The following is a 27,071-nucleotide window of genomic DNA, read 5'->3' as shown; positions in this document are numbered from 1 at the left end:
CCCCCTTCCAGTGTCCTTGCACTCTGGACCTGCAGCCTCTGCCCCTCAGCCCTGCTGGTGCCCTGCACTTCTTACCTGCAAACCCCTGCCCCCACCCCGCTACCTGCTGCTTACACTCTCTCTCTGGCGCACTTGCTTGAGCCCATGCGGGGAGAATGTGACCCCCAGCAAACAATCACCTTGCTCACTGCTCCTGGCCTGAAGCAGTCAGTCTGGGACAGCAGAAAACTCAGACATTAGCTCTTTTTAAAAAAACCCGCATGGACGCAGTGCATGGGTCAAAAGAGAGGACATCAGGGAAAGCCCAGACGTACGGTAATCCTACACAGTTTTACCGTACCTACCACTCACCTCCGCTGCTCACCCCACTGCCAAAGGTGGGTCCAGATCCAGCCTACAAAGAGCCCCAGTCTGGATCTGGCCTATGGGCAAGTGAGTTTGATGCTCCTGGTCTAAGACAATTGACACAGAGGAATGGATCTGCAAGTACTCACACAACTTCACAAAAATAATTCCCTCTCTGTAAGTGAGGAGAAGTGTTGCAGCTTTTGGTTACTACAGAACTAGGGCAGTACCATGTGTGAAATCCCTCTCCCCATTTTACAATATTCTCCAAAATTAAACCATGCTTCAAGACCTTTTTCTTGAAGGTCCTTGGTTAGTATTCTGTAATCCTGATCCACACACAGCTCAACAGGGTATTAATCTTTTTTTTCCCCCCCACACTCAAGCTTACCTCTTCCATTGGAATGACTTGGGCATATCCACCCCCTGCTGCTCCACCTGAGTAAGGAATCACATGGTCACATCAGATTCAAGCCAACTCAAAAAAAAAAAAGCAGGCAAGAAACAAAGCACATAGCCCTATTTATATTATGTGCACGTGAATATCTCTAGATAGACAGATACATTGATATAGATGTATAGTTTTGATGCTTTCTATTATATTATGTGTGTGAATATACAGATCGATCCACATACACATAATATAAAGCATCAATGCTCTAGGTTTATAGCCATAGATATAATTTGTTAGAGACATCCCTCTGATACTGGAACCAAAGAAGTATATTAATAAAGTAATCAGAAGACAAATAGGTGACCATGTAAGCCCCTTCTAAAGAAAAAATTGGCAACAATTAACTTTCTGTATTTCCAAGAAAGTGAACTTCAGACTTTAGATAGCAATTTTCTTAAGTAAGCTATTTCAGATAAATCTGGATGGGTTTATACTCCCTTCCCAGTAAACATCATTAGTTTAAGAATGAAACCTAAGTGGGGTATGTCGTGTACCACAAAAGTGGCACAATCCAGTGCTTAAATACCTATTTTCCCCACATCAGTGGTTCTTTAAACAAGAGCCATACAAAGGCGGCCTACTGGGACATCTCCTTACTAGGTGACATATTGTTTCTTATTGCACTCTTTCATAGTTTTGTAGATTTTAGAGGCTAGAATTCAATTATGATCAGTTGTTTTCTAGCACTTTGTATAAATAGCATTTCTGCACGCAAGCCCTGCAAATACTCCTTAGATATGTCAAGAAAGGTGACACCTTCCAGCTAATCTGCAATTCAGTGAAATAATTAAGGAGTAAAAACACAGTATAAAAGCCCCAAAAATGCAATATTTCCCTTTAATCTAAAATAGGACAAAGGTTTTGCAAAACAATAGGTACCTTTAACTCCAAAGGTAGGTCCTTGGGAAGGCTGTCTTAAGCAAGCAAAAGAATTGATATCAAGATGTGCAGTCAGAGCCTGGACAAGACCAATTGTAACAGTGCTTTTCCCCTCTCCAAGGGGGGTAGGCGTTATCCTAACAAAACAGAAAAAAAGATAAGTTTCATCAGCATCTGTGATGATGTCAGCTTCAATAAGGATGTCAGAACTTCAACCTTTTGATTTCAATAAATAATATTTGCATGATGGATTTCAGCAAGATAATTTTATTTCCACAAAAATATTGCCACAGTGTTATGCTCTAGCTCAAGCTGGAATGTGAAAATGTACATATGTCTTCTATTTAAGCAATTTACCATGATATTAGAAAAACAGAAGATTGTTTTGGCAAAAGATCTGAGAACCATTGAATTTAAATCAATGTCCATTTAGACCTCAAAGTTTCTTCATTTTCATGAATAAACTATCTATCAAAATACTTTGAGCACATGAATAATATTCTTGTGCAGCAAACCATGGATTTTCTTATTTTTAAACATGAATGAAATATTCAATTTTTCACTGAAAAACTACCTGCCGTTATTTAACGATATTCTCTTTTGCTCTTTAACTTTCATTGTCTTCCAGCTTCCATCAGCAATATACACAGGTAGATTAATTACTTTTTTTAAAAGAAAATTGGAACCAATGAGAATGACTGGGTTCAGTAAAATATGATTTATATCAAAATTATGTTCTGTCATACTTTTTCAGATTCATAGGCCAGAAGGGAACAATTATCATGGTTTTTCCTGACCTTTTGCATGGCACAAAGCAAAGGATTTATACTATGAAATCTTTATCTAACCCAAAAAGTTGTGATATTTTTAGGAAAAAATCCAGTCTCGTCTTAAAAGCCTGAAGTGACAGAGGGTTCTTAGAGTTTCAAACAGCCATTAGCAGCTGATTTTGCTAAATGTAGCACACCTGTGAAAGACTATTAAATAATCCTAGTCAAAGTCCAATTACAGACCAATATTATGGAATCAAAAGGAACACTACAACCCTGCCTTGTGCAGTAAAAGTCCCTTTTGGCCAGTCCCTAGAGTGCTGTCCCTCAATTTCCATACAAATCTAAAGCCACTCACAGTTAATTGTTTCTGAAAAATGTGACTTTGGGGTGTGCTCTTCCCTCAGTGTGAGCACATGGCTTCCATTAGTAGCAGCGGGAACCCTGAGAGCACTTTCTAACTGTGAAGAACTAAGCAAAATGAAAGATACCTTAGGGTTAAAAATGTCCTTCCTACCTTTGGGTTGATCACACTTGGCAATTTTTCACGTTACTTTAAAATATTAAGTATGAACACATGCGTCTCACTCAGGAAACTTTCTCTCTCATCAGCAACAGAAAAATGCATAAAAACCAAGAGTACGTTTTCATTTACATCACTCCCACACAGCCCGCAAGGAAAAGCTCTAAGAAAAGTAACATTTAACCGTTTAAATCCTTGATGCCCTAGCCACTTTGCAAAGTGAAATAGGTAGCTTACTTAGGGGTATGTGACATTATGAATTACACTTTCATTCCAAAGGAAACACAAGCATGTACGCATATGCTAGCCAAAAGGGGCAACTCCTATATTATGACCTATGCAAGAGTCATAATAAATATCTATTTCTAATTAGAAACATTTCATTTTCCTGTTCCAGAAATTTAGCAAGGTATTACTTTCCTAAATTCCTTTCCTAAATTCCGCAGAAAGCGGAAAACAAACTTGAAATCTTCATTTCGTAGAAACTTAGTAAAATTGACTGGCATAACAAGATATTAGAGTTTTTCAGATCTTTAGCGGTATCCAAGCAAGAAAATATAATAACCAGGCAGTTCGTACTTGAAAAAATAATTTAAAAAAATCAAAAAAAAAATCACTAAGTTTGTCATATTTTTTAACTTTAAAAAACAATAAAATCTCTGATGGTGTGGATTTTTCTCCCATCACATGGGTCTGGACTTCTCTGTGTAATCAAAGATACATCAATATGATTTTGTCTGATTCAGAAAAAGGTACAGTTTTCCTATACCAAAAAACTAATCATTAAACTTAAATACCATTAATTTTATTGGAATGTAAGCAAATCCTAAAATATTTCCCTGAATATCTCATACAGTATATTAAGCTGCAACTCTGAATGGCTTTTAGCTTTAGCTATTTCCTATCTGTGAAAGCATATCTACCAAGATTTAAAATTGTGAATATCAGACAAAATTTTGTCCTCCAGAGTAGAGCACACATCAGTTTCTAAAGTGACCAATGCCAAACTATATTTCCTTGTCCTGAAAGGAAAATTCGTGCCTCATTAAACAAAAATCCACACTACATCAAATGTCAATAGAAAAATACTCAAGTTCAGTGTGTTGCAACCTCCAAACTTAATGTAGGTCCTAGAGAACTTTGCATAAGAAGGGACTTTGGGTATGACATGGACACAATAAAAGAAAATTTTCACTGAGGAAAATGTAATTATCAAATGTATTCACTGCTCCTTACAGTGTCCTTTCTTCCTGCATTTCCCTTTTATTCCATTCTTATAAGTGACATCTTTTCAGTAGAAGGGTATCAATAGAAAGCCTATCCTACTGAAGCCAGAAAGTGTGTCATTCATTTTCAATGGGGCCTATTTCAGCAGGAAACCTAGTTCACCTCATGGACTGGACTTAAAATATTTTTGACCACTCGGTTAGTTATATACTAAAAAGAAGTATCATATGCCTGCAGTTTATAAGGAACTGCGAATTAAAGAAAAAAAAAAAAGCCATGCCATAGGCATTACTGATTACTGCACCTCTTTGACATGCAAGCAAAATTTCACATCTATTTTACTCTACCTTTTTCAGAGGTGTGCAAGTGCTTGACTCCAATTATTAAACCAAATCCAAATTTTTAAATGTAAAAGTACTGTACAGGCTAGAATGGAAGAAAGTTCTAAGTTAGTACCCTAAAAGCTTCTTCAGCAACTATCACACCAGCACAACCCATTGCCATATCGCCTTTATGGTGGCAACCATAGATTCTCCTGGATCATGGTGTATGCATGAGGGACACCCAGAGCTTTGATGCACATGCTTGGGCAAGAATTTCTGGAGAAGTGGAAGGTGCCCAGAACTTCCATCCTCCCTTTAGGCCACTGAGACAGAATCCAAAGATCAAACTGAGTCCAGATATTGGTGCCTCCATGGCTGTACTTGTATAAGTGTTTGGAATCGAACCCAGGTCTCTTGTGTGGCAGACCATATCCCCTTGATAACCAGTTCCTTATGCACTTTCCACTGAAGTCCAAAGTAGATTCGTTTTAATGTATTTCTTTTCTGTAGGAAATCTGTTCTTCTCAAAGAAAGTTACTGGGTTAATTTGATGCAACCTACAATCAATAAGAACCAGGTTGCTCTTTTCCACATTTTCCTTTGGTCTCCAGGTCTCTTGTCATTCTTTCCTATAAATTTGGCCCTAAAAGTTGCCTACTATTGAAGACAGAATCATGGGCTAGTATTTACTTGGATTACTTTTCCCCTTGCTTTTAAGTATAGGCACCATGTGGCTCTAACATAGCAAATGTAGTATCATTCTGGATTTGACAGATTTATTAAAAATGCTTGCTACTAGTCTTGTAAGTCCTTTCAGAGTGCTGGGGTAGAAATCCTTGTTCAGCATAACTATCCTTAGTACGAATTAAGGTAAATTATTCATTCAGGTTTTGAGCCATATCTAGGATTATCTTTGATCTTGACATGAGCATCACTATGCAGCAAACCTACTTCTTTCCTTTTTATTTATACAAACAGAGAACCTTTAACTATGTGGTTTAATTTCCTTTGCAAAATCTAATGCGGAAGTCATTAGATTGTCTAATCTAATGACTTCCGGCAATTCTTACCATTTCTCTGCACATCCCAACCTTTAAAATGGGGCTCTTTGCCGATCATCGTCCTTGCATTTCTTGTAGGCTTTCTACTTACCCGTACTATTACATGAATACTCTAACTCATGCAATTCCTCTGGAGCTGTTCTCGTCACATTTTGCCCTTGTTTCAGATTTAATTTCCACAAGGTTCTGTTTTTTTTATAAAAAAAAGAAATCCAATCTTTTTTCACTTTCAGGTTCCTGAGCAATTCAGTCCAACTAACTTAATATTAAGAAGCTTCCTTAATTTCCCAAAGTAACCTTTTTGAAATAGATTATTTTAGTCACAGACCTGTTTTGTGACCTTTCTATCCAAGATTATTTTCTATGACCCACTCTTCTTTAATGCCCTCACTACTTCTCTCTTGACTATCATACCCTGAAGTACCTGGATCTTAACAATATTATCAGAATTTGTTTCTCAAGCTCTGTCTCCAAATTAAGGTCCCCCATCATATCACAATTCCTAGTAGTATCTCTCCAATAACGTATCAGAGATCCTTCCCTATGCATATTCAAATTCAATCCTGAAGGAGTCTTTCAGACTCGCAGCATAATCTCAGTAAAAAAGAAATATTTTAAACCATCAATCCCCATAGTGATTGATGGCCAAACATAGCCCCCGCCTTCCCCTTTCTCCACGCTATGCTCTTTCCTTCAGTCTAATTCAGGGGTAAGCAACCCCTGGCATTAGAGGTACACCAATACATTGGTCCAGTATTGGATCAGCACCGATATTAAGAAAATTGATTGTATTGAAAATTGGCCTGACGTTGCTGATAATGCTTATGCACGTGTGCAGCCACAGCAAGTGCAAAGGCAGTGAGAAGCATAGCCCGGGCAGCCTGGAGAGCTGCGTGCAGCTGCTAAGTTTGTTGTGGTGGATTGGGAAGGGGGAGTGAAGGGACGTGGGGGGGGGCAGATCAATGCCCCCACAATGAGAGGGTGAGTGTCCAGCCAGAGCGGGGTGGGGAGCAAGACGGAGCTGCAGCTCGTTTGGGAGGCGCACAGGGACGGGGCCATCTCCCTTCACAGCACACACCCTAGGAGGGCGTGTCCCTGGATCTGCACTGGGGAGGGCTGCAGCTGTGGGCTAGGGCCCAGGCTCCACTGGGCTCTTCCCAGTGTGTGGGGGCTGTGCTCAGGGCAGGTGGGCAGCAGTGCTAGGAGGGGGGCTATGGTGAAACCTGGGGTGGCTGTAGCCCTCCCCCATGCAATCCTCCTCCCAGCACTGCCACCGCCTGCCCCAAGTGCAGCCCCAGCCCAACCCAACTCCACCCCTGCCTCAGGCAGAGCCCAGCATGGCCCTGGCCCCAGCTCACACGTGGAGCCCACCCCGGCACTCTTGCACATATCTGGGGGCACACGCCCCCACCATGCCCTCTTAGGGTGCGCACAGCAACAGGAACCACCCCCCACTCTGTGCCCCACCCCTGACAGGCTCCAGATCTGTGCCACGCCCTGCCCCAGCTAGGCAGCACCTGCCCCTGGCCCTGCCCCACTCCTTCCCTTGCCATGGGGGTCATTGATCTATCCCCCCACACCCACTCTATCCCCCCTCCTCATCCACCACAACAGACTTACCAGCTGCTTCAGAAATCAAATTGGTATCCGATACAACTCCTTAAAAATTGGCTATCGGTATTGGCCCCCAAAATCTCTGGGTGAATACCTACCTGGCACGCATGCCAGTGTAGCATGCAAAGGCACTTTGCTTGGCATGCACACCTCAGGGCTGACTGCAGCAGGCACCTAGGATGCTGCAAGTAGCTACACCAGGGGTCCATGGAGTCCTGACCCCACTCGTTGCTGGCAGCAGGTGCACACATGCCTTGGGGCAGACAGCAGGGAAGGGGCTGGGGCTGCATTGCCACAATGAGGATCAGGGCCCCCTGCACTCTCTCACTGTCTGCCCCTGGCACACCAACATCTTACAGGGTGAAGTTGCGGGCATTTTTGGTACTCTGCCCAAAAACATTACCAACCCCTGGTCCAATAGCTAGCGCACAAGCAATTTATAGTGCTACCTTTTCATAAATAAATAAATAAATAAATAACTTTTCTCAATACCTTTTTTTAAATAACCCTTTAATATTTGTATTCCACCCACAACTGCTATTCCACTGTGTATCTATTGTCCCTAAAATATCTGGTTCCATATTCTGCATTACTGGAACAAATTCCTCCATTTTCTTGCTTAATCTCTTACCAATACTGTAGAAACTTTTCAGCCAATTAAGCCTGACAATACCCAGTTCCCTGATCAGAACAGATACAATCCTCTAACTGCATCATCTATCCAAGTATTCTTCTCATCAATACCTCCTAACCCCTGGTATTCATTTATCCCCTGCTGTAATATCTGTGTACATTTAACAAGACGACAACACTTCAAAGTATTTCTTACAACACCCCAACTTGTATTTGTTACAACTGTTTCCAATCTTAAATCAATCCCACATTTTCAGGTTCAGTTTTAGAAAAAACAGCTACCTCTCCCACCCAGAATAAAGTGTTAAGTACAGATTCATAGATGCTAGGGCTGGAAGGGACCTTGGAAGATCATCAAGTCTAGCCCCCTGCTCCAGGGGCAGGAAGTCAGCAGGGGTCAAGATTAAAGCCTTGAACAGTTATAATCCTTATAAAATCCCTTAGAGTAATAAAATAAGCAGGAAAAGGATCCAAAAGCATGAGCTTTCATAGGCTGTAGCCTGCTTTTTGGGTGCTGTATATCATGATATATGAGAGTTAGTTGCTAAAGGTAATGATTTCTGTAATATGCAAAATGGAGCAGCTTGTTTAGATTTTCCCCTACAGCTTGGATGGGACTGCATGGGATACAACAGCACGGTTTTTTTTCATGGAATGATAATTATTTGATTGCTTTGATAAATTTCTCCTGGCTGGAAGGGGGTGGAAAATTCCAAGTAGAAGAGACCTTGAAATTCTGCAGGTTCACCTTGTAGTTTAAATGGATCACCAGACTTTCAAAATTTCATTATCAAAAAGGAGCTCGCAGTTAGAAGTTAAAGTAAATTATTTGCATTCTTCTCAAAATATATTCAATTAGAAGGCTTTATATAAATTCTTCCTGCTTTCCATCTACTTCAATTTGGGTCATTTTATATTTAACATCATCTACATTTGACTGAATTTCTTCTTTAACATTGCTGGTGCCATTTATGCTATTGCATCCCCCACAATTACATCTTACTTTACTAACGTGAAAAAATGAGAGCATTACGGCTGCCAATGGGTAACGTTTTGTTTGTTCCATATTTTTAGAAACGTCACATTTAGAATGTAATCCTGTGTTTTGATTTTAAGCAAAACTGGGATAAATTAATTTTAAACACTCAATTTTCCTCAAGTTTAAAAGATTCATGCACACATTTACTTCCTCTGATTTTCAAAATAAGCAGAAAAAGCCTCTATAATTATTTCCCTCCCTCTGCTTCCACTGGTCCCCTACTTGTAATTCCTTATTTTGCTTTCTACCACAGGGTCACCAGTTTCTTGACAAAATAAATTTTCTACCTTTTTTTTCTTTTGATATGAACATAGAGACAAAGGAAAAATATGTCCAGCCTTTGTTGTACACTACATTCAGCTTATAGTGGAAATATTTCTGTGGGAAAACCACATGAAGTCTGACAGAAAGAAAAAATAAACATACTAACACTGAGATGATACACTATACCAGCTGTAACCTTCTCACACTTAGGACTATTGTTATGAGCTCAGCAAAAACATTGTGCTCTATATGCTGCAAAATGATGCTACATTATCTTTCTAAGCTTTCTTAGTATTATTTACTTGGCACTAGGGATTCTAACGTTACTTGTACAAATCTGACCCATGCATGGTCGTGCAAGTTTACATTCAGAAGGATTCTGATAAATGGCTTAACCTCACCTGAATGGTCACAACCTAATTACTTGCAAAACAAGGTTTGTAGATAACTTCTTTATACAACCAAACATTCGTTTGCTTTAGTTTACATCAGTGGTCTTACACAGTCTGACAGTGCCCGGGAAGGAACATGATAAGCAAGACTGAACTGTGACCTCTGGATCTGAAAAAGCATGACCTGCTGCTGCTTTACATTAAAGACATGTTGTGAACGTGAACTAAGTCACATGGCACAACAATTTCCGTTGATCAATATTATTTGGTAATAATGCCTATTAGGGGCCTTAGAATCAGTAGCTGATTCTCACTCTTCAGTAACTGGAATAGGATCTACATGTGATCTATGTCTTGTTAGTATAGGTTATAACATGATATAACTCAACCAGTTCTAAAACAGAACAGTCTAGTGAGTGGTAAGCTGTTTCACTAGGGGTTTAACTTCAGGCTATTAAATGAAGTGCATTAGTAAAAAGATGATTTTTTGTAATGTCTGCCTACTCTCCTCCCCCCCCCCCCCTTTTCTTTTAAACAGCCTACAAGCCCTGTAGCAGAGAACGCAATCACGCATCACAACACAAGGTACCTATACTTTTCATTGCCACATATCTTTTTGTTAATAAACCTTAGTCAAAATATACTTTGATAGAAATTACATTGGACAACCTAGTTCATCTCACAGAACATCTATTTAAGTTAGAGGGGAAAAAAACCTTTAAAAATATTATTGCTGGTAAATCTAGAAAGTAATATTTTTAATAGCAAGATATGTTATTAGGTTTCCAGATTCTGACATTCCTGCATGCTTTACCTCCTTCCAGTGAAACTGACTAGAGACTAGACAAGGAAGCAATGAAATCCACATGATTTTGGGACACTTAAAAACATACAGATGGAAAATCAAGGGGAAGGTTTCGTATCACGCCCACCACTATGATATTTAAGATTGTGAAAAGACATTGCATTTGTCACACTACAGAGGCCTCTTCAGCACTACAAAAGTCAAGGTGACAGATGTGTACATCCCCTGCAGGACTATAAAAATATTCCTATTTGAAGAAGCAGGAACTTCTCTGCAGCACTGTGCTTTGTAGTGCCACATATATGGCATGTCCAGTTACATGGAAAAATACAGAGAGGTCTCTCGACTCCCTAACATCCTAGTGTTCCTCTCTCTCTTTTCCCCCCACCACCATGAGAGGGAAAGGGTGGGTATGGAGGAAGCAAATGGCTCCTTGATAACTTGCTGGGAGCAAAGCTGCAACCCAGTCAAGACAGAGGACTGCAACTCTACTGGCCAGAGTGTGCTGCCACACAGTCTGGTACTGTTCCAGTCTTGGGGAAGGCAGCAGCTCTACTTAGCATCATGGCAAGAGCACTGCTGCCACAACCAGTGGCACTGGAGATGACACGAATGTCAACTGATATCACAGCACAGGAGTGGCAGAGAAGGAGCAGAAGCAGCAAGGCAGTGATCTGTCAGGCAGTGGAAGCGGTCACTGGAACAGCAGCACACTTTGACAGGGTGCAGCCTAACAAGGGAAGCTGACACCTACCCAGTGGGCAACTTTGTTGTGCTCCAGCCAAGCATACCCCTCATAACACTCTATTTCGTCAGGCTACCAAATGCTGAGACACATGTAGTGCTGCAAATTCTGTCCACATCTTAAGCGTGTTGACTTGAAGTTTTCTATGCTGGATGACAAACAAAAGGAGCGTTTGGATTTGTCCAAAATGTTACAAATTGCCACAGGCAGTGAAACAATTAATCTACTGATACGGGAAGGGGGGCACAAAAGTTCACAATCATATCAAAGAAAATAATAATACTGTCCAGTAGCTTACAGGACAGACTATATATATATAAATAAAGATTAGCTTTGTAACACGGACATCATATACAATTAATTTTTCCAATAGAGTGGAATAAAATGTATATGTCAAAATATAGAAATAATTATAGTTACGAACACAATGTAAGACCATAAAAAAAGTCATACTGGGGTCCAACCATTTAGCCCAGTATCCAGTCTCTCACAATGACAGGAGTGGCTGGTTTAGAAGGAAAGAATATGAACAGGGTATATTTAGGGTGATCTATCCTCTGTGCAAGGTGTTATTCTGGCGGGGCTTGGGAGCCAGCTTTGCTTTCTCCCAGTGTCTAAATCTTGCAGCAACAGCAGTACCTTAGAACCAGAACAGCAGGATCATTTTCTTCTTCATCAAAAACATTCAAAGGCTGAAAGAAACTTTGTTTTTCACTCCTGTATAATTAAAATCCAAACAGGCCCTCCAACAAATATACATAGCAGTCTTAATTTTCAAACTATGAGCCTTAATTATTTTCTCTTAATAACCTTTTAAAACTCCTACAAAGAACGTTTCTGCTTGTTGCAATTCCATGTCACGGCTTTGACCGATGGCAGCTTAGGAAACTGTAGGGTCCACTGCCTTTATCTTATAATGAAAGCTTACTAAACCGATACAAGGACTTGCCAAACAAGCACATGCTAAAAAAAACTGTATTTGTGAGTGCTTAGAAAACACCACTGAAGGTCATTAGACACGGATTAATATTTGGCAATGAGAAAAAAAAAAATCCCCATATCATCATCCTCCCCCCTCCTTCTCAAAAAAGGCAGGTCTTTTGTACCCCATAGCTGGTTGCCAAAAAATGATGACATTTCCAATGGAGAAGTTTAGTCAAACTTTACCTACAACTTATCACTTCATACGAAAGAAAAAAAGGAGTGGACGTCTACAGGCTTCATTTATAAAGTAGAGAGGCACCACAAGAAACTACTCCAAAAACATGCTGAAATGTAATTATTCGTGGGAATCTTCATATTATCACCTCACCGAGTGAAAAACTTTCCATTTTAAAAATGATGTTTGCAAGAAAATAATTTTGTTTCCCAGCGAACAAGAAAAGGATTCAAAACAGAGGTAGATGGAACAAAGTATTTTCAAATAACTATGAAAGCTGAGACTTGAGTAAGCCTGCGTGGAGACATGTCTACACTGCTAGGGAAAAATAATAATTTTTATTTAACTATGCAATTTGCTATTCACTAAAAAGAAGTATTTATAATTCATACCAATAGATTACCATGATGCTTCTATTAAAGTATGCTTATAAGCAGCCACAGGACAAAATTAATGCACTTTTTAAAAGCTGATGAGACAGGAAAAAAATATTACCAAGCTATAGAAGGTATTTAAGATGCTTAACTTAATCTACTTACTATAAACATGTACACAGCTTCTTATTTACAGATTTGAAGAAAGGTTGTATTTTGTTTTTTTTTCTTTCTTTTTAATTAGGAAAAGCCACACAAAACATTTGCAGAATAGAGGAAATATGTGAAGTAACAAGTATGGCAAACTTGCAATTGGGCAGTTTATCCAATAAGTAAAGAAGTGAGAACATGCAAGTTGCATGCTCATGTTAAGAGAGGCAAGGCAAGTTTAGTGTATCTTCTTACCCAGCAACTAGGATGTATTTTCCATCTGGTTGATCCTTTAACCTCTCCAGCAGGGACAAACGTACTTTGGCTTTGGTTTGGCCATAGATTTCAATTTCATCTGCAAGCAATCCTATCTCTTTGGCAAGAACTTCAACAGCTTTTGGACTCTGTGCTCGGGAAATCTCAATATCGCTGGAAAAGAAAACAAATAGGAGCTAAGGGACTTCTCTCAGCTTAGGTGGTCGACGACAGAGTTCAAAACAACAGCAAACACTGCAACAATGAAGTTATTGTAACCACTTTTCAATCTTTTCTCCCAATTTATTATTATCTGAATACCATCTAACATAATATTAGAAATCCTGCATGTGCTGTAATGCTTTCTCCCCACCAATGTTTACTAATGGTTATTTCATAATACTTCTTTCTTTAATCAGGATTCAAATGTTATGCAATGTTTTCATATCAGGCTACAAGCTTTACTGGATGCTCAAGCATCTCACACTGGAATGGACTTTTCCTTCAGCTCCTTTTCTTTCTTTATCCAAGTATATTTTAACATTAACACAACAGTAAAAAGCATATACATCCCCTCATCAGTACTCGTATAAACACAGCTCTTGTATGTACAGAACCCTTCATTAGAGAGTATCAAAGCAAATCAAGCAACGTGACTCCATGAGGCAATGGAAATAAACATGCAAGACACATAGGGTCCAGTCCTCCTAGCCCTGAAATACAGCTGTATCTGGGTCAACACAGAAAACAATCTAACTGCACACCTCAAAGCTGGCAGAAGTCATAAGGGAAAAAAAACATTGTGATCCACTGAAACTGCAGGGAAAAACTAACTACAGGTCAGCTGGACATAATGGCATCCTAGCACAGTTCCAAAAGCTTGAGACTAGCAAAAAGAAGTGTCAAAAAGAGCAGGGGGAACTAGTGTTGAATTTCAGCTGAAGGGGGTCACACTTCTACCAATAGCACCTACTGATATAAAGTTGAGACATTGTTCAATTCTGACACCATGAGAAGAATATTACTTACTGAGGAGCAAACACCACTTTCTGCAACAACCAGGTGACCCCTTCAATATGCCGACCCAGTTCAACCTTACTCGGATGTTCTGTGGGCCTTTCAAATAGCCCAAACAGAACATGGATTTGTTGATATCCTGGCAACAGCAGATCTTAACGCATGGGGCTCCGGATGCTCTGTCCACCCAAAGTGGCTGATGTGCTTCAGAGCGAGACATTTACCAGCTGGCTGAGCGGGTGCAGGGGATGAGCTTGGGCAATCCTCTGGCTCTTGGGGCATTGACAGACTTGGGTGGGCAGGGTGTAGGAAGGTGCCACAGCCACCAACACAGGAAAAACAAGTCCACAGTCTCTCCTGATTTCCTTACAGCAATCTACCTTGGTGACAAGCTACTCTATTAGTGCCAAATAGCAGATCACTACAATGCAATGAGGCAACCAACCCCTCATCTGATAGTTCAGCCAGTAGTTTTATCTAGCCTACAAGTATTGTTCTTGTAATTTAACATATTTACTTGATTCCATGACAAGGTATTTTTTCTCCATTCAACATGGGGGGTGGGGTAGGGAAGAACCTATATTTCCAATTTACAATAATGTTATAAAAGGATTAGAGCACAGGCTTTTCTGTCAGTCAGGTTTATTAAATGCTTGTTAACAACAATGTACACCAGCAGTGCCCAACCTTTTGGGCCCATGGCCTAAATGAATGGCATGGGGCCAGTCCACGAGACAGATGTGACCACGAGGCTGGACCCTGTCCCCTCCTTGCAAGGTATTCTTCTTCATTAATGCTCAGTATTCATGTAAGCAAAAAGCAGAGCCCATGGCCTAAATGAATGGCATGGGGCCAGTCCACGAGACAGATGTGACCACGAGGCTGGACCCTGTCCCCTCCTTGCAAGGTATTCTTCTTCATTAATGCTCAGTATTCATGTAAGCAAAAAGCAGATATTTGTAAGTTTTAATTCCTATACTGATTTCCTTTATATTTTCAATGAAACCTCCATCTGTTTCCATATAAAATGTTTATTAGCGGAAGAGAAAATTCTATTTTATTGCATTATACTGTCCATCCTCAAGCAAATTTTACATTTAAAAGAAAACATTTCTCATGCTCATGGGAAAAGCAGAAAAGAAAAATTCTTTGTTGGGGCAAAATTATTACCATCATCACCATCCACACCTTGTGCATATGATGATTGTTTCTTTAACTATATTTTTAATGGGTAGGATTTTGAAAACTCATTAAAAGCCCCAGGATATCAACCTGTTGTACAGAATGCATGTTCTTTTGACATCTCTATTTTAAATAAAGAATCCAACTGAGTTACAGTTGGCAGACTGTATTAATTACAAAAAACCCCACAGATGACCCTGAATATAAGATGACCTCCCCAGTAATTAGAAGAAAAAAAATATATCTATGGCAAATTTATAAATTAGTTATAATTTTCCAGGCATAGAATCTAATTGTTGGAGATTTGTCTTCACTTTGTCCCCTCCCCCTGCTACACCTGGAAAAACAAATTTAGGAGGTCAGGTAGCTCCTCTGCCCTCTCTCCCGGCTTACCATTTGACCCTGATCTCCCTGAAAAGAGGAGAAAAACTGCATTTTGGAAAATTACAACAAGTACCCATAGATTTAGCTCATAAGGAATTGAGGTATTTTGCCTTTTTTGGAAACTGCTACAAGGTACTCTATAAACTTACACTTTTAAGTGGCCTTTTTGTACCTTCCTATACATACTATAAAACATACAAGATATTAGTCCAAAGCTAAAAGGCTCATGATTTATTATATATTTCAGTTGGAGCCCAGTCCAATGATTCAACAGCTTTAAAAGTCATGGTGACCCTACAGCTCAGCACTGCTCAATATGCCTGTACATTCCAGATACCACCCCACCACATGCTCATTCCTGGAACTGGGTGTTCTTGTCATGAGTCCTAGGATCCCCCCACAAAAAAAATTATATACAGATCAGGCACAGAGCCGCCTGGTCCAGCTCGATCTTATGGAGGGTGGGGCTACACTAATCAAATGTGACAGAAAGAGGGGGCAATAGAGGGATTCTGGGTAAACCATTTGGGACCCTGTTTGGTGAAGTTTCCCAGCCACTTAAGGCTGGTAAAGAAACAGGAATCATTGGATGGGAAAGAAAGGTGCAGCTCAGCTGTGGAAGTGAAGAGTAAACTGAAATGTATTCAATGCAGTGGTTCACCATGACCTGAATAAAGAGAGTTGGCACTGAGAAGGACTGCATACACTAACATATATTTTATTCAGATGGCTGCACTAACCTATGGGTCATATGTTCTACAGTCATGCTCAGGGTTGGTTGCATTTAATTAACTTCACAGTTGGTTTATATTACTGAGCACATGCTGCTTTTTGGCAGCAGTTTAATGATGGACAGTATATTTAATAGGTTTTCCTTGTATCCAATTATAAAAAAAACCTTATCTTGTATTTGAGTAAATATGATAGTTAAATTCAAGAGCAGATCTATAATTTATAAATAAATAAATAAATACATACATACATACATACATACACACACACACACACACACTTCCACTTGCCCTTCACCTGGGGCCACATCCTTGGATTTCTCTTTGTTCTACAACGACTGATGATATAATCTTTATACTGTTAAGGATGCAGACAGCTACATTTCTTAGGCTGCTTTAAATGTCAAGGTGGAAACAGAAGCCATCAGACATCTTGTTTGGGCCATAAAACCATAAACAATAAAAATTTATAACAACAGGACGGATGCTGAGTAAACAGATGTCGATACCCTTGGTTGCGCCATGTGAAAAAAAATAATCCATGCAACAAAAAGTGGCAAAATCCTCTGCTACTTTTTCGCAACAAATGTCTATTACTAAGGGTGCACTGATAGAGAGTTTTGGGGGTGATACTGATATCTGATTTTTAAGGAGGCATATTGGCTGATACCAAACCAATTTCCGATACAGCGTGGAGTGCTGCCTTCAGCTGGTAAGTCTGTTGTGGTGGAAGGGGAGGGGGGAGGGAAGGGGCATGAGGGGGCAGATCAATTCCCCCCCCACCACAGTGAAGGAATGGACAGGGGGTGCCCACCTGGGGCGGGGCACAGGATGGAACTGCGGCTCATGGGGGGGGGCAGCTCCTGCAGCTGCACTCACCACAGGAGGGCACGGGAGGGGGCATGTGCCCCCAGATTTACAGAGTAGGCAGGCTGCTCACTGGGGTCTGGGTTCATACTGGGGACTACTGAGGGGGCTGCAGCCACCCCAAATTTTGCCACTGCCCAGCACATCCCCAGCTCTTCCTGGTGCATGAGGGCAGGCTTGGGTTGAGCCACAAAGAGCCAGGGATGAGCCAAGCACACGGCAGCAGTGCTAGGAGTGAGCTATGGTGAAATCTAGGGTGGCTGTAGCCCCTTCCCTAGCATCACCCCGAGCCCAACCTCAGCAAGAAGAGCATGGTGCAGCCCCGGCTCTAGCCCACAGCTACAGCCCACCCGTCCTGCCCTGCACAGATCCAAGGGCACATACTGCCACCCCCACCCCCATGTGCCCTCCAGGGATGTGCACAGCTGCAGGAGCCACCCCCCACCCAACAAACCATGGGTCCATCCTATGCCCCACCCCAGATCGTACCTGTTCCCTCCCTCACTGGGGGGGTTGATCTGCCCCTTCCTTCCCCCCTCCCCTTCCATCAGCTGGATGTAGCTCTCCATGCTTGCCAGGTTGTGTTCCTCGCTGCCCGAGTGCTGCACTGAGGCTGTGCACACGCACAAGCATTTATCAGCCAAATTATCAGGCCTATTGGGCCTGATACAGCCAATTTTCTTTATAATCAGTACCAATCCAATATTGAACTGATGTATTGGTGCATCTCTATCTATTACCTCCGTGGCACTTGCCCTGCACAGCCAGACCTGCACCCTGGGTCTGGCTAAGCGGGGAAGCGGGGAGATGACATCCCCCCTTATACTGCATCATCAAGGAAAGGACATGGGGTCATTTGTGTTTTACTCAGGATCACCCATGCCACAATATATCACTGCACAGCTGATCTGCTCCATTCAGCAGTATTTATTTTAGCCTCAGTGTCTCCAGAAACCGTAACACTGTAGACTGAACTCCCAAGACCTGAATATAGATATTGGCAGATGAATGAACGAGGAATGGACTAAAAAGAATCCAGTCCTAAACTTAAATGTATTTGTAACTCTTCTAGTCCCCAAAAGAACTATCAGGCTCAGATGATAAGAAACTCATAAGCTTATGCTAAAGTGCAACTGAATTTGCTGGGACTCGAGCAAGACTTAAAATCATGCTTATCCTTAAATTTTGAGTAGCGACTTAATGTTTTAGGGATGTTTTGCAGATTTTTGCTGTTCCCACCCTCTAAAACCTGATAAAAAGCAGTAAGTAGGCAGAATTATTAGCATTTAAAAACAGCTAAGTGAGTCTAAGGGAAGCTACAAGTACAGGCAGTCCTCGACTTGCAATGTTTCAAGTTACGTTTCACCCTTACAACGTTAATAAATTGACAACCTGTTTCAACTTTATGACGTCAGTTTCAACTTTACAACGCTTGATCTGATGCAATGCCCTGCCAACAAACAAGTTCGCTGTGTCACTCATCTCCCTGGAGAACATCTGTCCATACTTCCTTGGCCACTTTCTTTAAGAAAGCACACAAGACTTCAGGAAAAGCTGAAGCCAAGTCTCCTGAGAAGACTCCAGCCAACAACCCTTCAAAAAGTGCAGCAAAGTCACCTCAGAGAAGTCCTTCCAAATCAATATGATTGCTATTTACAATATAAATACATTGATGTAGCTATATTACTCATCTGTAATTGATCAAGTACAAAATTCTGGGGGATTTTTGGTGAAAATAGGGTATTGGGCCTTGGCTCGGGAACAATTCCCCATTTATAACATTGTTTCTTATGACAAAATTGGTTCCGAGTTATAACATTTTGACTTAAGACAGTTTTCAGGAACCAATTGTGTTGTAAGTCCGAGGACTGCCTGTATATTCAATTTAATATTTTAGTTCTTACCTGGGCACCGGGGAGAGGGGATGAAGTTTCAAGCAATGGAGGTTCCACTTCCTGTATTGCTGGGACCGGATCCACCTCTCAGTGGTTTTTACCATGTTCTTTTGAAGAGGGAGAAAAATCATGTACGGCAGTTGCATCATAAACACTGAACTGTTTAATTTCAATTAGGCACTACCTAAACATATGACTTCATAATTAAGCTACAATTATGTGGCTAAGGACTGTAACAACCAAATTTACAACATGATATGTTTTAGGAAGAAAGAAAAGACATTAATGCACCATTATTGGTACGTTATTTATCCAAGATTTGGAGAAAGGGCAGGGGCATTTAAGCACAAATGGCAGTGAAAAAGCCTCTTGATAGGCATTTGGAGATATTCCTTCCTCGGGGCATGATTATTTTCTCTCTCTCCAAAGGTATTGTTCTCCCATTCTTTCTACATGATAAGAGTATGAGTTGTTCAGTGGCCCTCCCTCTTATCTCTCATTTCATCAGTGGGCTACTCCATTGCAACAGTTAGGCAAACAAAATTTATCCCCAAGAGTTAAGTGTTCAAAATGAGACAACACGAATCTCTCCTATCCTTGCAGAGTTGAGTTGCCGGGTATCATAAGGTATCAAGGAAAGCCAAACCCAGGTGGGTCTATTTTTAAGCAAACAAATTTAATTTGGGGAATTTTATCTTTAAAGATCCCAAAATAACAATATTAATGCTGTCTAGTCCTAGGAGCAAAACGAGTCAAAATCATTGCCCTTTAGAGGACACTAGTTCCTTTTGACTGCTGTTCATTTAGCAATGTTTGGCTTTGGACAATGTGTTTGGCTCTGGACAATATATAGCATGAGCTATAAACTCCGTCTTAAAGGGAAAGATTATTTCATGGAATTGCTATATATTGTCCAAAGCCAAACACTTGGAAAAAATCATCAGGAAAAATACTTTGAACTCCAACAAGATCCATTAGCCAATGACTTGCAAGTGGTTTGCAAACAAGGATTCTCATTCATGCCCTTGAGCCAGGGGTGGGCAAAATAGCAGATCTAGCTAGTGGTCAGACTCCATTTCCCATCATCCCCTGCCGAAATTGCTGCAGCTGTTTTCCATGAAGACCCCAGGAATGGTAGGGACATGACTGTGTGGGGCCAGGGTTTCCATGGAGACTGGCCCAAGCAGCACCAGTGGGGCTCAAGGCAGGATGGGGAGTTGCTCCAGGGTCAGGGCCAGGATTTTGCAGTGGTGACAGCGCGGGCTGGAACTGGAGCAGATATGCGATCTGCTGCCTGCCAGCGCTGCTTGCGCTGGTCTCCATGGAAGCCCTGGCCCTGCACTGCCACAGCCCTGCTGCTCCTTGGGTCTCCATGCAAAACGGCTGCAGTGACACAGGCAGGGGCTGATGGGAAATGGAGTCCGCCATGGGCCAGACTTTGCTCAGACAAGCGTAGCCCTGGGAGGAATCCAGGGCCACAAGTACTTTCAAAGTTGTTTGTTTATAAAATAGATTTTACAGACTTGGCCCACCCTTGCCTTAAGCTATACAATAAGAGATTTAATCTCTATTCTATAAACAAACAAACATCAGCAACTAGCCAGAAGTCTGTCAGTTCTACCAAATTTGGTAATCAGGATTTCCAATTGCTTTTTTTAAGAAACAGGACCCCCTTCCTTCCCACATCTTACCTCAAAGGCCCATTCAGTTCCCAATGAAAGCACTACAACATCAGGAATGCCAATGCTATGAATACCTCCTGCATTCACTTGATTCCTATGGGTTAGGATACACTTCTTACCATTTTACTTATTTGTTTTTCCATTTCATTTGTTTTCTTTTTTCATCTTTGTATTTTTCTTTCAGCTAATTTGATTTTTTCTGCCTATCCTTTATTTATTCAACTCATTTCACAGCTCCAGGCACTGCCTTCATGCCTTACAAAATGCACAGCTACATACTCCAAGTCACTTGGACTGCACACTCCAAGTCACTTGAACACTGCATCCATCCCTAAGAAAAAACATCTAGGTAGTAGCTGCATGCTCTTCCATTTTCACCACTGCTAAGAAGGTGGTAGTTAAAAAAAAAAAAAAAAAAAAAGGAAGGAAAGACTTTCCTCAGATCTCTGTTCTACAGTCATGGGTACAGGGGAAATGGAAGAGTGGTTGTATATAGTAACTACATACCACACACAAAAAAACATGTAAAAGCAGTTTGGAAAAATCTGCACTGTAACAACAGATAAATGGGGTAGATATTGTCTTGCTATGTAAAATAAATATTGACTTAATTCCTAAAACTGCCAGCTACATAAAATTTTGCTTTCCCAAAATAGCCTAACATATATTTTAAGTCAATGCACATGTGCACAGAACAACTTCAACAATAACAACAACAAAAGCTATATAGAAAAGAAACGTAAGGAACTAATTGAAGTTATAACAGTTAATACTTGCAGAGGTTTCTAATTAGCAGCAGCTTCTACAAACATCAACATAAAATTACCAAAGCAAGCTTTGACTAAATTATTTTTATTGAACTGTGACAGCACATACAAACAAGCTGTGTTCTAAACTGTGTTCCTCCGAAATGATTGCCTATGACAGCAGGGTGCTGGACTTGATGACCCAGGGGTTCCCTTCTTTGTAAAAAAAAATCAATCCCAATGTTCTGAAATGTAAGTGTGTACTCACTGCCTAAACTGTCTTGACTGAAACAGAATTAAGCAGAAAACACCATAAAATATAAACAGTGTTTCAGCTGGTATATTTCCAGGCTTTTTGGTTACAATGAGCTCTACAAACATCAGTTACTCTTCACAACATCCTTGAAATACAGGCAAGTATAATTATCCTGACCATTAGTTTGTGTCCTGCTTATTTTATAAATCAGAAGTACAAGTGCTTTCATCAAGCTTTATCAATATGATCCAATTTACTGCATTTTGGTGTTAATTCTCCATTTCCCTCTGTTTTGATAAATACAACAGGAAATTAATTACCATAATTTACCATTTTATAGACTATATATTATGGCAGCTGCAGGTAATGGTTTTCTTTCCTTTTAATAAAAATGGCAGCTAATAAGTGCATAGAATGTTACCCTTAGGGCCCACAGTGGATTTTAAAACAGTGTATTTGAGATGACTTGGAGTCCTACTAACCTGCATTCGTATTGCTACTGCCAGAGAAGGCAAAGTCTCCTCAGCAGCTCGATCACCATACTTTATACCTTGATGACCATAACAAAGTTTGCCTGTGAAAAGAGAAGAATGTTGATCCAATGATTCATGAAGTCTTTGAGAGTGGGAATGAGCAAAAGCAAGTCAGACAGACATCCTCATCCAAAACAATAACTTGACACATGAATATTTTCATTTAGCAACTGATACTACAGTTAGCAGAGCAAACAATAAGCTGGCATGCATCAACTGATGCATCTCAAGCAAAACTAAGGAAGTTTTTCTCCTGCGCCACTCGGCATTGGTGAGGTAGCATCTGGAGTACTGTCTAGTTCTGGGTGCCACACTTCAAGCAGGATGTGGAGAAGCTTGAGAGAGTCCAGAGAAAAGGCACTCGTATGATTACAGGCCAGTGAAGACCATACCAGATACAGGACTGTTCAGCCTAGAAAAGAGAAGACTTCAGGGGGATTTGGTGGCAACTTACAAATATATTAGGGAAGAGCATCTGGGGCTGGGTGAACAACTATTCACCAAAGTGTCCCGGGGAAAATCAGGAGCAATGATCATAAACTCCTAGAAGAAGGTTTCAGACTAGATACAAGGAAAAACTTATTCATGGTTCATGTGACCAGACTCTGGAACAGTCTCCCTGCAGGGGTGGTGCAGGCACTTACCCAGGAGATCTTCAAAAGGAGACTGGACACACACCTTGCTGGGGTTATTTGATTCCAGCAGTCTTTCCTGCCCAGAGCAGGGGGGCTGGACCCAGTGATCTCATGAGGTCCCTTCCAGCCCTAAATGTCTGTGAATCTGTAAATTTCACTGGCAAGTCTACAAATAGCCCCTTATTTTCAAGTGGATACCACCACAAAGTGTGTACAGGTAGGTACACACACGTGAATGCATATGGATAAAAACCCATATACATGTAATAAATGAGAAAGAGAGAGAAAAAAAGTGTCTTTTATGCAAAGAAAGCTTCAACAGGTGTTCAGATTTGGAAAGTTACATACACTATAGATAATATACTGAACAAAACAGGAAAAAGAATCCATCTGCTATTTTATATTTATATTTCTAGGGGAGGGGGACAGAAGGGTAATGATGATATTCATATTTCTAGGAGGGAGAGAGGATAATAATGATAACTAGGATCCTGGTTTTTGCTAATAAAAAAAAGTAAACCAAAAAATTCACATTTTTCCATGAGTAAAATGAAATATATATAAAACCAGGATCCCTAATGATAATTATGGGCCCAAGCTTTATACAGAAGGTACTGTGGTTACAACTGTTTTTCTGTGGGACAATATCATTCAATGATCACTGATTAGCTAACCTATGTTAACATATTATTGCCCTGTTCCCTCTGTCCTTTTGTTTGCTCAGCCCATCTGCTATTTTTTGCCTTATTAAATCCAGATAAGTGGTTTTCAAACTCTGGTTCACAGATCACTAGTGGTCACATATTTCACTTCCCAACCTCTTTTCAAAAAGTTTGATATTAGGTATGGATCGTGTTCTGCAAGAAATTGAGAAATTGATAGTTAACAGTGGTCCAAAAGGTCTGGCAAGTACTCATCTAAAGTATAAAATATTCATGGTGGAACACACCAGTTAACCTATGTTTGGACCATGCCAGGGACAAAAGGGACCCTGATCTCAATTGCAGACCACAGGCATGACGGTCAGTGCACAATCTGGCACAATTCTCATTCTTAAAGAAAGATCCAGACCTTGTGGCTCAGAATTAGAGTGGTATGCAGAGACCTGACTGGCATCTTCTCAAACAATGCCTAATGTGACCCATTGCTGTTAATAATGCCCTGCTTCCTCTGCCGAGCACTGAAGTTACTGAGACCACAAGGTCCTGTTTACATACATATTTAGCAAAATCCAAACTATGCAGCACTTCTTCAAACATCATTGCAACATGTACCTTTGACTTCAGTGACAAAACTAAACCAGCAGTAAGATGTTATCCTAGCACAAAACTCACAGTAAAAGGTCTTCCATTTCTATTAATGCTGCTTATTTTAAACCAAGTCTTCTGGAATTTTTCAGTTAAGACCAGAAATCAGAGTTGTACTTGAACTTATAACAGTCTGTCATAATCATAAATTGACTAGGATTGCGTCAAGACCATACTGGGATCTCTGCCAAAACAACAAATGAAGTAGGAGGGATGAAGTTAAATTCCCCACTCTTTCAGACGGCTGTGCTTTACAGAAACATTTCAACATTTTATTTGATTTGGCTTAATATGCCTTCTTTATCACAGCAGAGATAACATATGCATAAATACATATTTGACTTCGAGATTTTCCTTCAACAGAGTTCTTTGAGCTTGCATGTACTCCAAAACCTTCACAGTACACTCAGGCTTTTGCCAGGGACGAGGTGAAGTAAGCGAGGAAAAATTTATACACTCTTAGGAAGAAAAAATCTTGGGTTGTAACAGCTCATTTACAATACGTATTTCAGCTGATGGCCCAGAAGGGTGGCCTTGCACACACTATGAGGGGATTTGGACCAGGAGATCAGCACAGAATGCAGGATGATGCTCCCTCCTGCAGCTCATTCCAGTGATCACTTTACTTCTGGTACACAGGTTTCGAGATGTTGCTTTGAGCAGCCTCTGTGCTCAGGCAGTTGGGGTTTAAGTGGTGCAGAGGGACTTGTGCAGTTTTTTTGCACCTGGCTGACTTTCACATATACATACGTATGTCCACAGACTGGCATTTTCCAAAGAGCCTAAAGAAGTGACCTGCCTAGCTCCTGTTAAACTTTAGCACCTTTAAGCTCTTTTCAAAATCCCAGCCCTCATTTCTTAAAACATACATATAAGAAGTGTAAGATGGTAATATTGATGTAATACCATAGCTTGTATGGTACTAGGCAGGAGGTCACATCAATGGGAGTTTCTTAAAAAAAGGAGGGTTAAAACAAGAATAATTTCAAAACTCGATTATACAAAGTAAAAATTCAACAAAGGAAATTCCATCACTGTCTAGCAAGCCCTTTAGCTCTGTTCTTCTGGTTTATGTCATTGCAACTGCAGAGTGGAATTAAGCCCATGCAATTTCTTGGTACTTTTAAAATATGCATGAATACAAGGCTGAGCGCACAATTATACAGATAAGAATCTAGCAACCAGCTAGCAGGAATAAAAGCCATTTCATGTCTGTTGTTGACTTCAGGCTGAATTTCACTGCTGTGACCTCACAGATGTTAAATAGGACATTTAAAGCATGAGAAATCCCAGAACAATTTTTTGAGAATGACAGCCAACTAGATTCCAAAATGCACTGCAAGTAAAAAAAAAATCAGTTGTAACACTAGCTGACTTCTCTGATATCATAACTGCCCCACAACAGGCTTCTTAATAAATATCGTAAAATTAAACTAAGTCCATTTTCCTGACAAACACAGATGCATGTATTATGTAGCATCTCTAACACTTCTGAATGTTTATTAAATGAGCCATGATGTTTTTCATATGCTTCCAGCAGTTCTCCTGGAGACTGACTGTCTTAGAAATATTCACGGATGACTATTTTGCAGGTAAGTAAAATAAAGCTTGCTTACGTTGTTAAAATCTTGTCTTGTCTTTCAATAAATACTATATGCACTTACAACCCCAATACTACAATTGGATTTTTGCAAAAAAACCCAAGCATATACTAAGTCTCATCACGAGCATGCTCCATCTCCTATATTAAGAACTCAGGTGGATCATATTGCTATGCTATTTTGACTCCTCAATCTTTTATATGAGAGACAAGGATGTTATGCGAAATCTTTAACTGGACCAACTGTAGAGTGGGGAAAATGTCTGACAAACTGTAAGGCACAAAGCAAACTTCTTTGGGTCAGGTTGGTATAGATAACTGCCAATTTCTAACTTGCATCAAACAAAGACCTGAGTTCGGCACTGAACTACCCTCTGCAGTAACTGGCTGCCTTGGAATGGGATTCACAGCAGATAGCAGCTGAGCAGGAAGTATCCACAAGTAGCAAGAAATACACTGAAAGGCTTAGCTCTGCCTCTCTTGGGGCTTGCATTTCTAATTGTGGGCTTCAGGAAAGCACCGATCTCTGCTGGAATTCACAGTCTGGAATCCTTCCCTGGAAGCAGGCACCAAGGCGGTTTCTGTCAAGAACTAAAAGGGGGTAATTCGCTTTTTAAAATGACAGCAGCAGCTGTTACTATGCTGTGTGCCAATCTTGCTGCTGTAGGTGTATATCAGATATCCTCTGGGTTTGTCTACCACATCAAGTGCCTGGGGAAAGATAAGCAACAAATACCTACTCTGAGGATCCTGATCAGGCCTAGGCATGAGACAGATACCAAGCTTCTCAACTTTGAGAAGACCAATATCATTCTGGATTTGTGCAGAATCAGAACTTCAGATGCCCATGAACTTTACTGGCAAAACTTAGTTACACATACACTTAATGCACCTACTTAGTTGGATTGTGGCAGAAGGAAGGAAGGATTGGAACACTGTTCAATGGGTAATCAATAATCATCAATGGCTCGATGCTGAGTTGAGAGGAAGAAATAACTGGGGCTCCTGAAGGGTTTGTCTTGGGTCCAAGGTGATTTAATACCTTCATTAATGATTTGGATGATGAGACTGAGCAGCTGTGTAGATTCTAAGTTGGGTAGAGTTGCAGACACTCGGGCAGGTAGGGCTCACATTCAGAATGAACTGGAGAAATGGTCTGAAATCAACTGAATGAAATTCAGCAAAGACAAATGCTATGCCCAGTATTTGGCCCAGAAAAATCAC

The 27,071-nt window shown here is 40.6% G+C and overlaps 1 protein-coding gene across 7 annotated transcripts in view; it reads right to left on the bottom strand.

The window, feature by feature from the left end:
• The window catches only part of MTHFD1L (methylenetetrahydrofolate dehydrogenase (NADP+ dependent) 1 like), a 276,590-nt gene that overhangs the window by 204,861 nt on the left and 44,658 nt on the right, over nt 1-27,071 (bottom strand). For all 7 annotated transcript variants that reach the window (XM_090041346.1, XM_090041382.1, XM_090041366.1 and 4 more), the window contains 5 exons: nt 22,255-22,346; nt 19,098-19,195; nt 13,013-13,186; nt 1,679-1,815; nt 737-783 (listed from right to left, as the gene is read on the bottom strand). In XM_090041346.1, coding sequence (XP_089897472.1) covers nt 737-783; nt 1,679-1,815; nt 13,013-13,186; nt 19,098-19,195; nt 22,255-22,346 — 548 coding nt within the window. The remainder of the gene's footprint in view (nt 1-736; nt 784-1,678; nt 1,816-13,012; nt 13,187-19,097; nt 19,196-22,254; nt 22,347-27,071) is intronic.

Source organism: Crocodylus siamensis, chromosome 1 (genome assembly GCF_052110815.1).
Source record: "Crocodylus siamensis isolate JL-2025a chromosome 1, ASM5211081v1, whole genome shotgun sequence".
Classification (NCBI taxonomy): Eukaryota; Metazoa; Chordata; order Crocodylia; family Crocodylidae; genus Crocodylus; species Crocodylus siamensis.
This window is presented reverse-complemented; position numbering and strand designations above follow the sequence as displayed.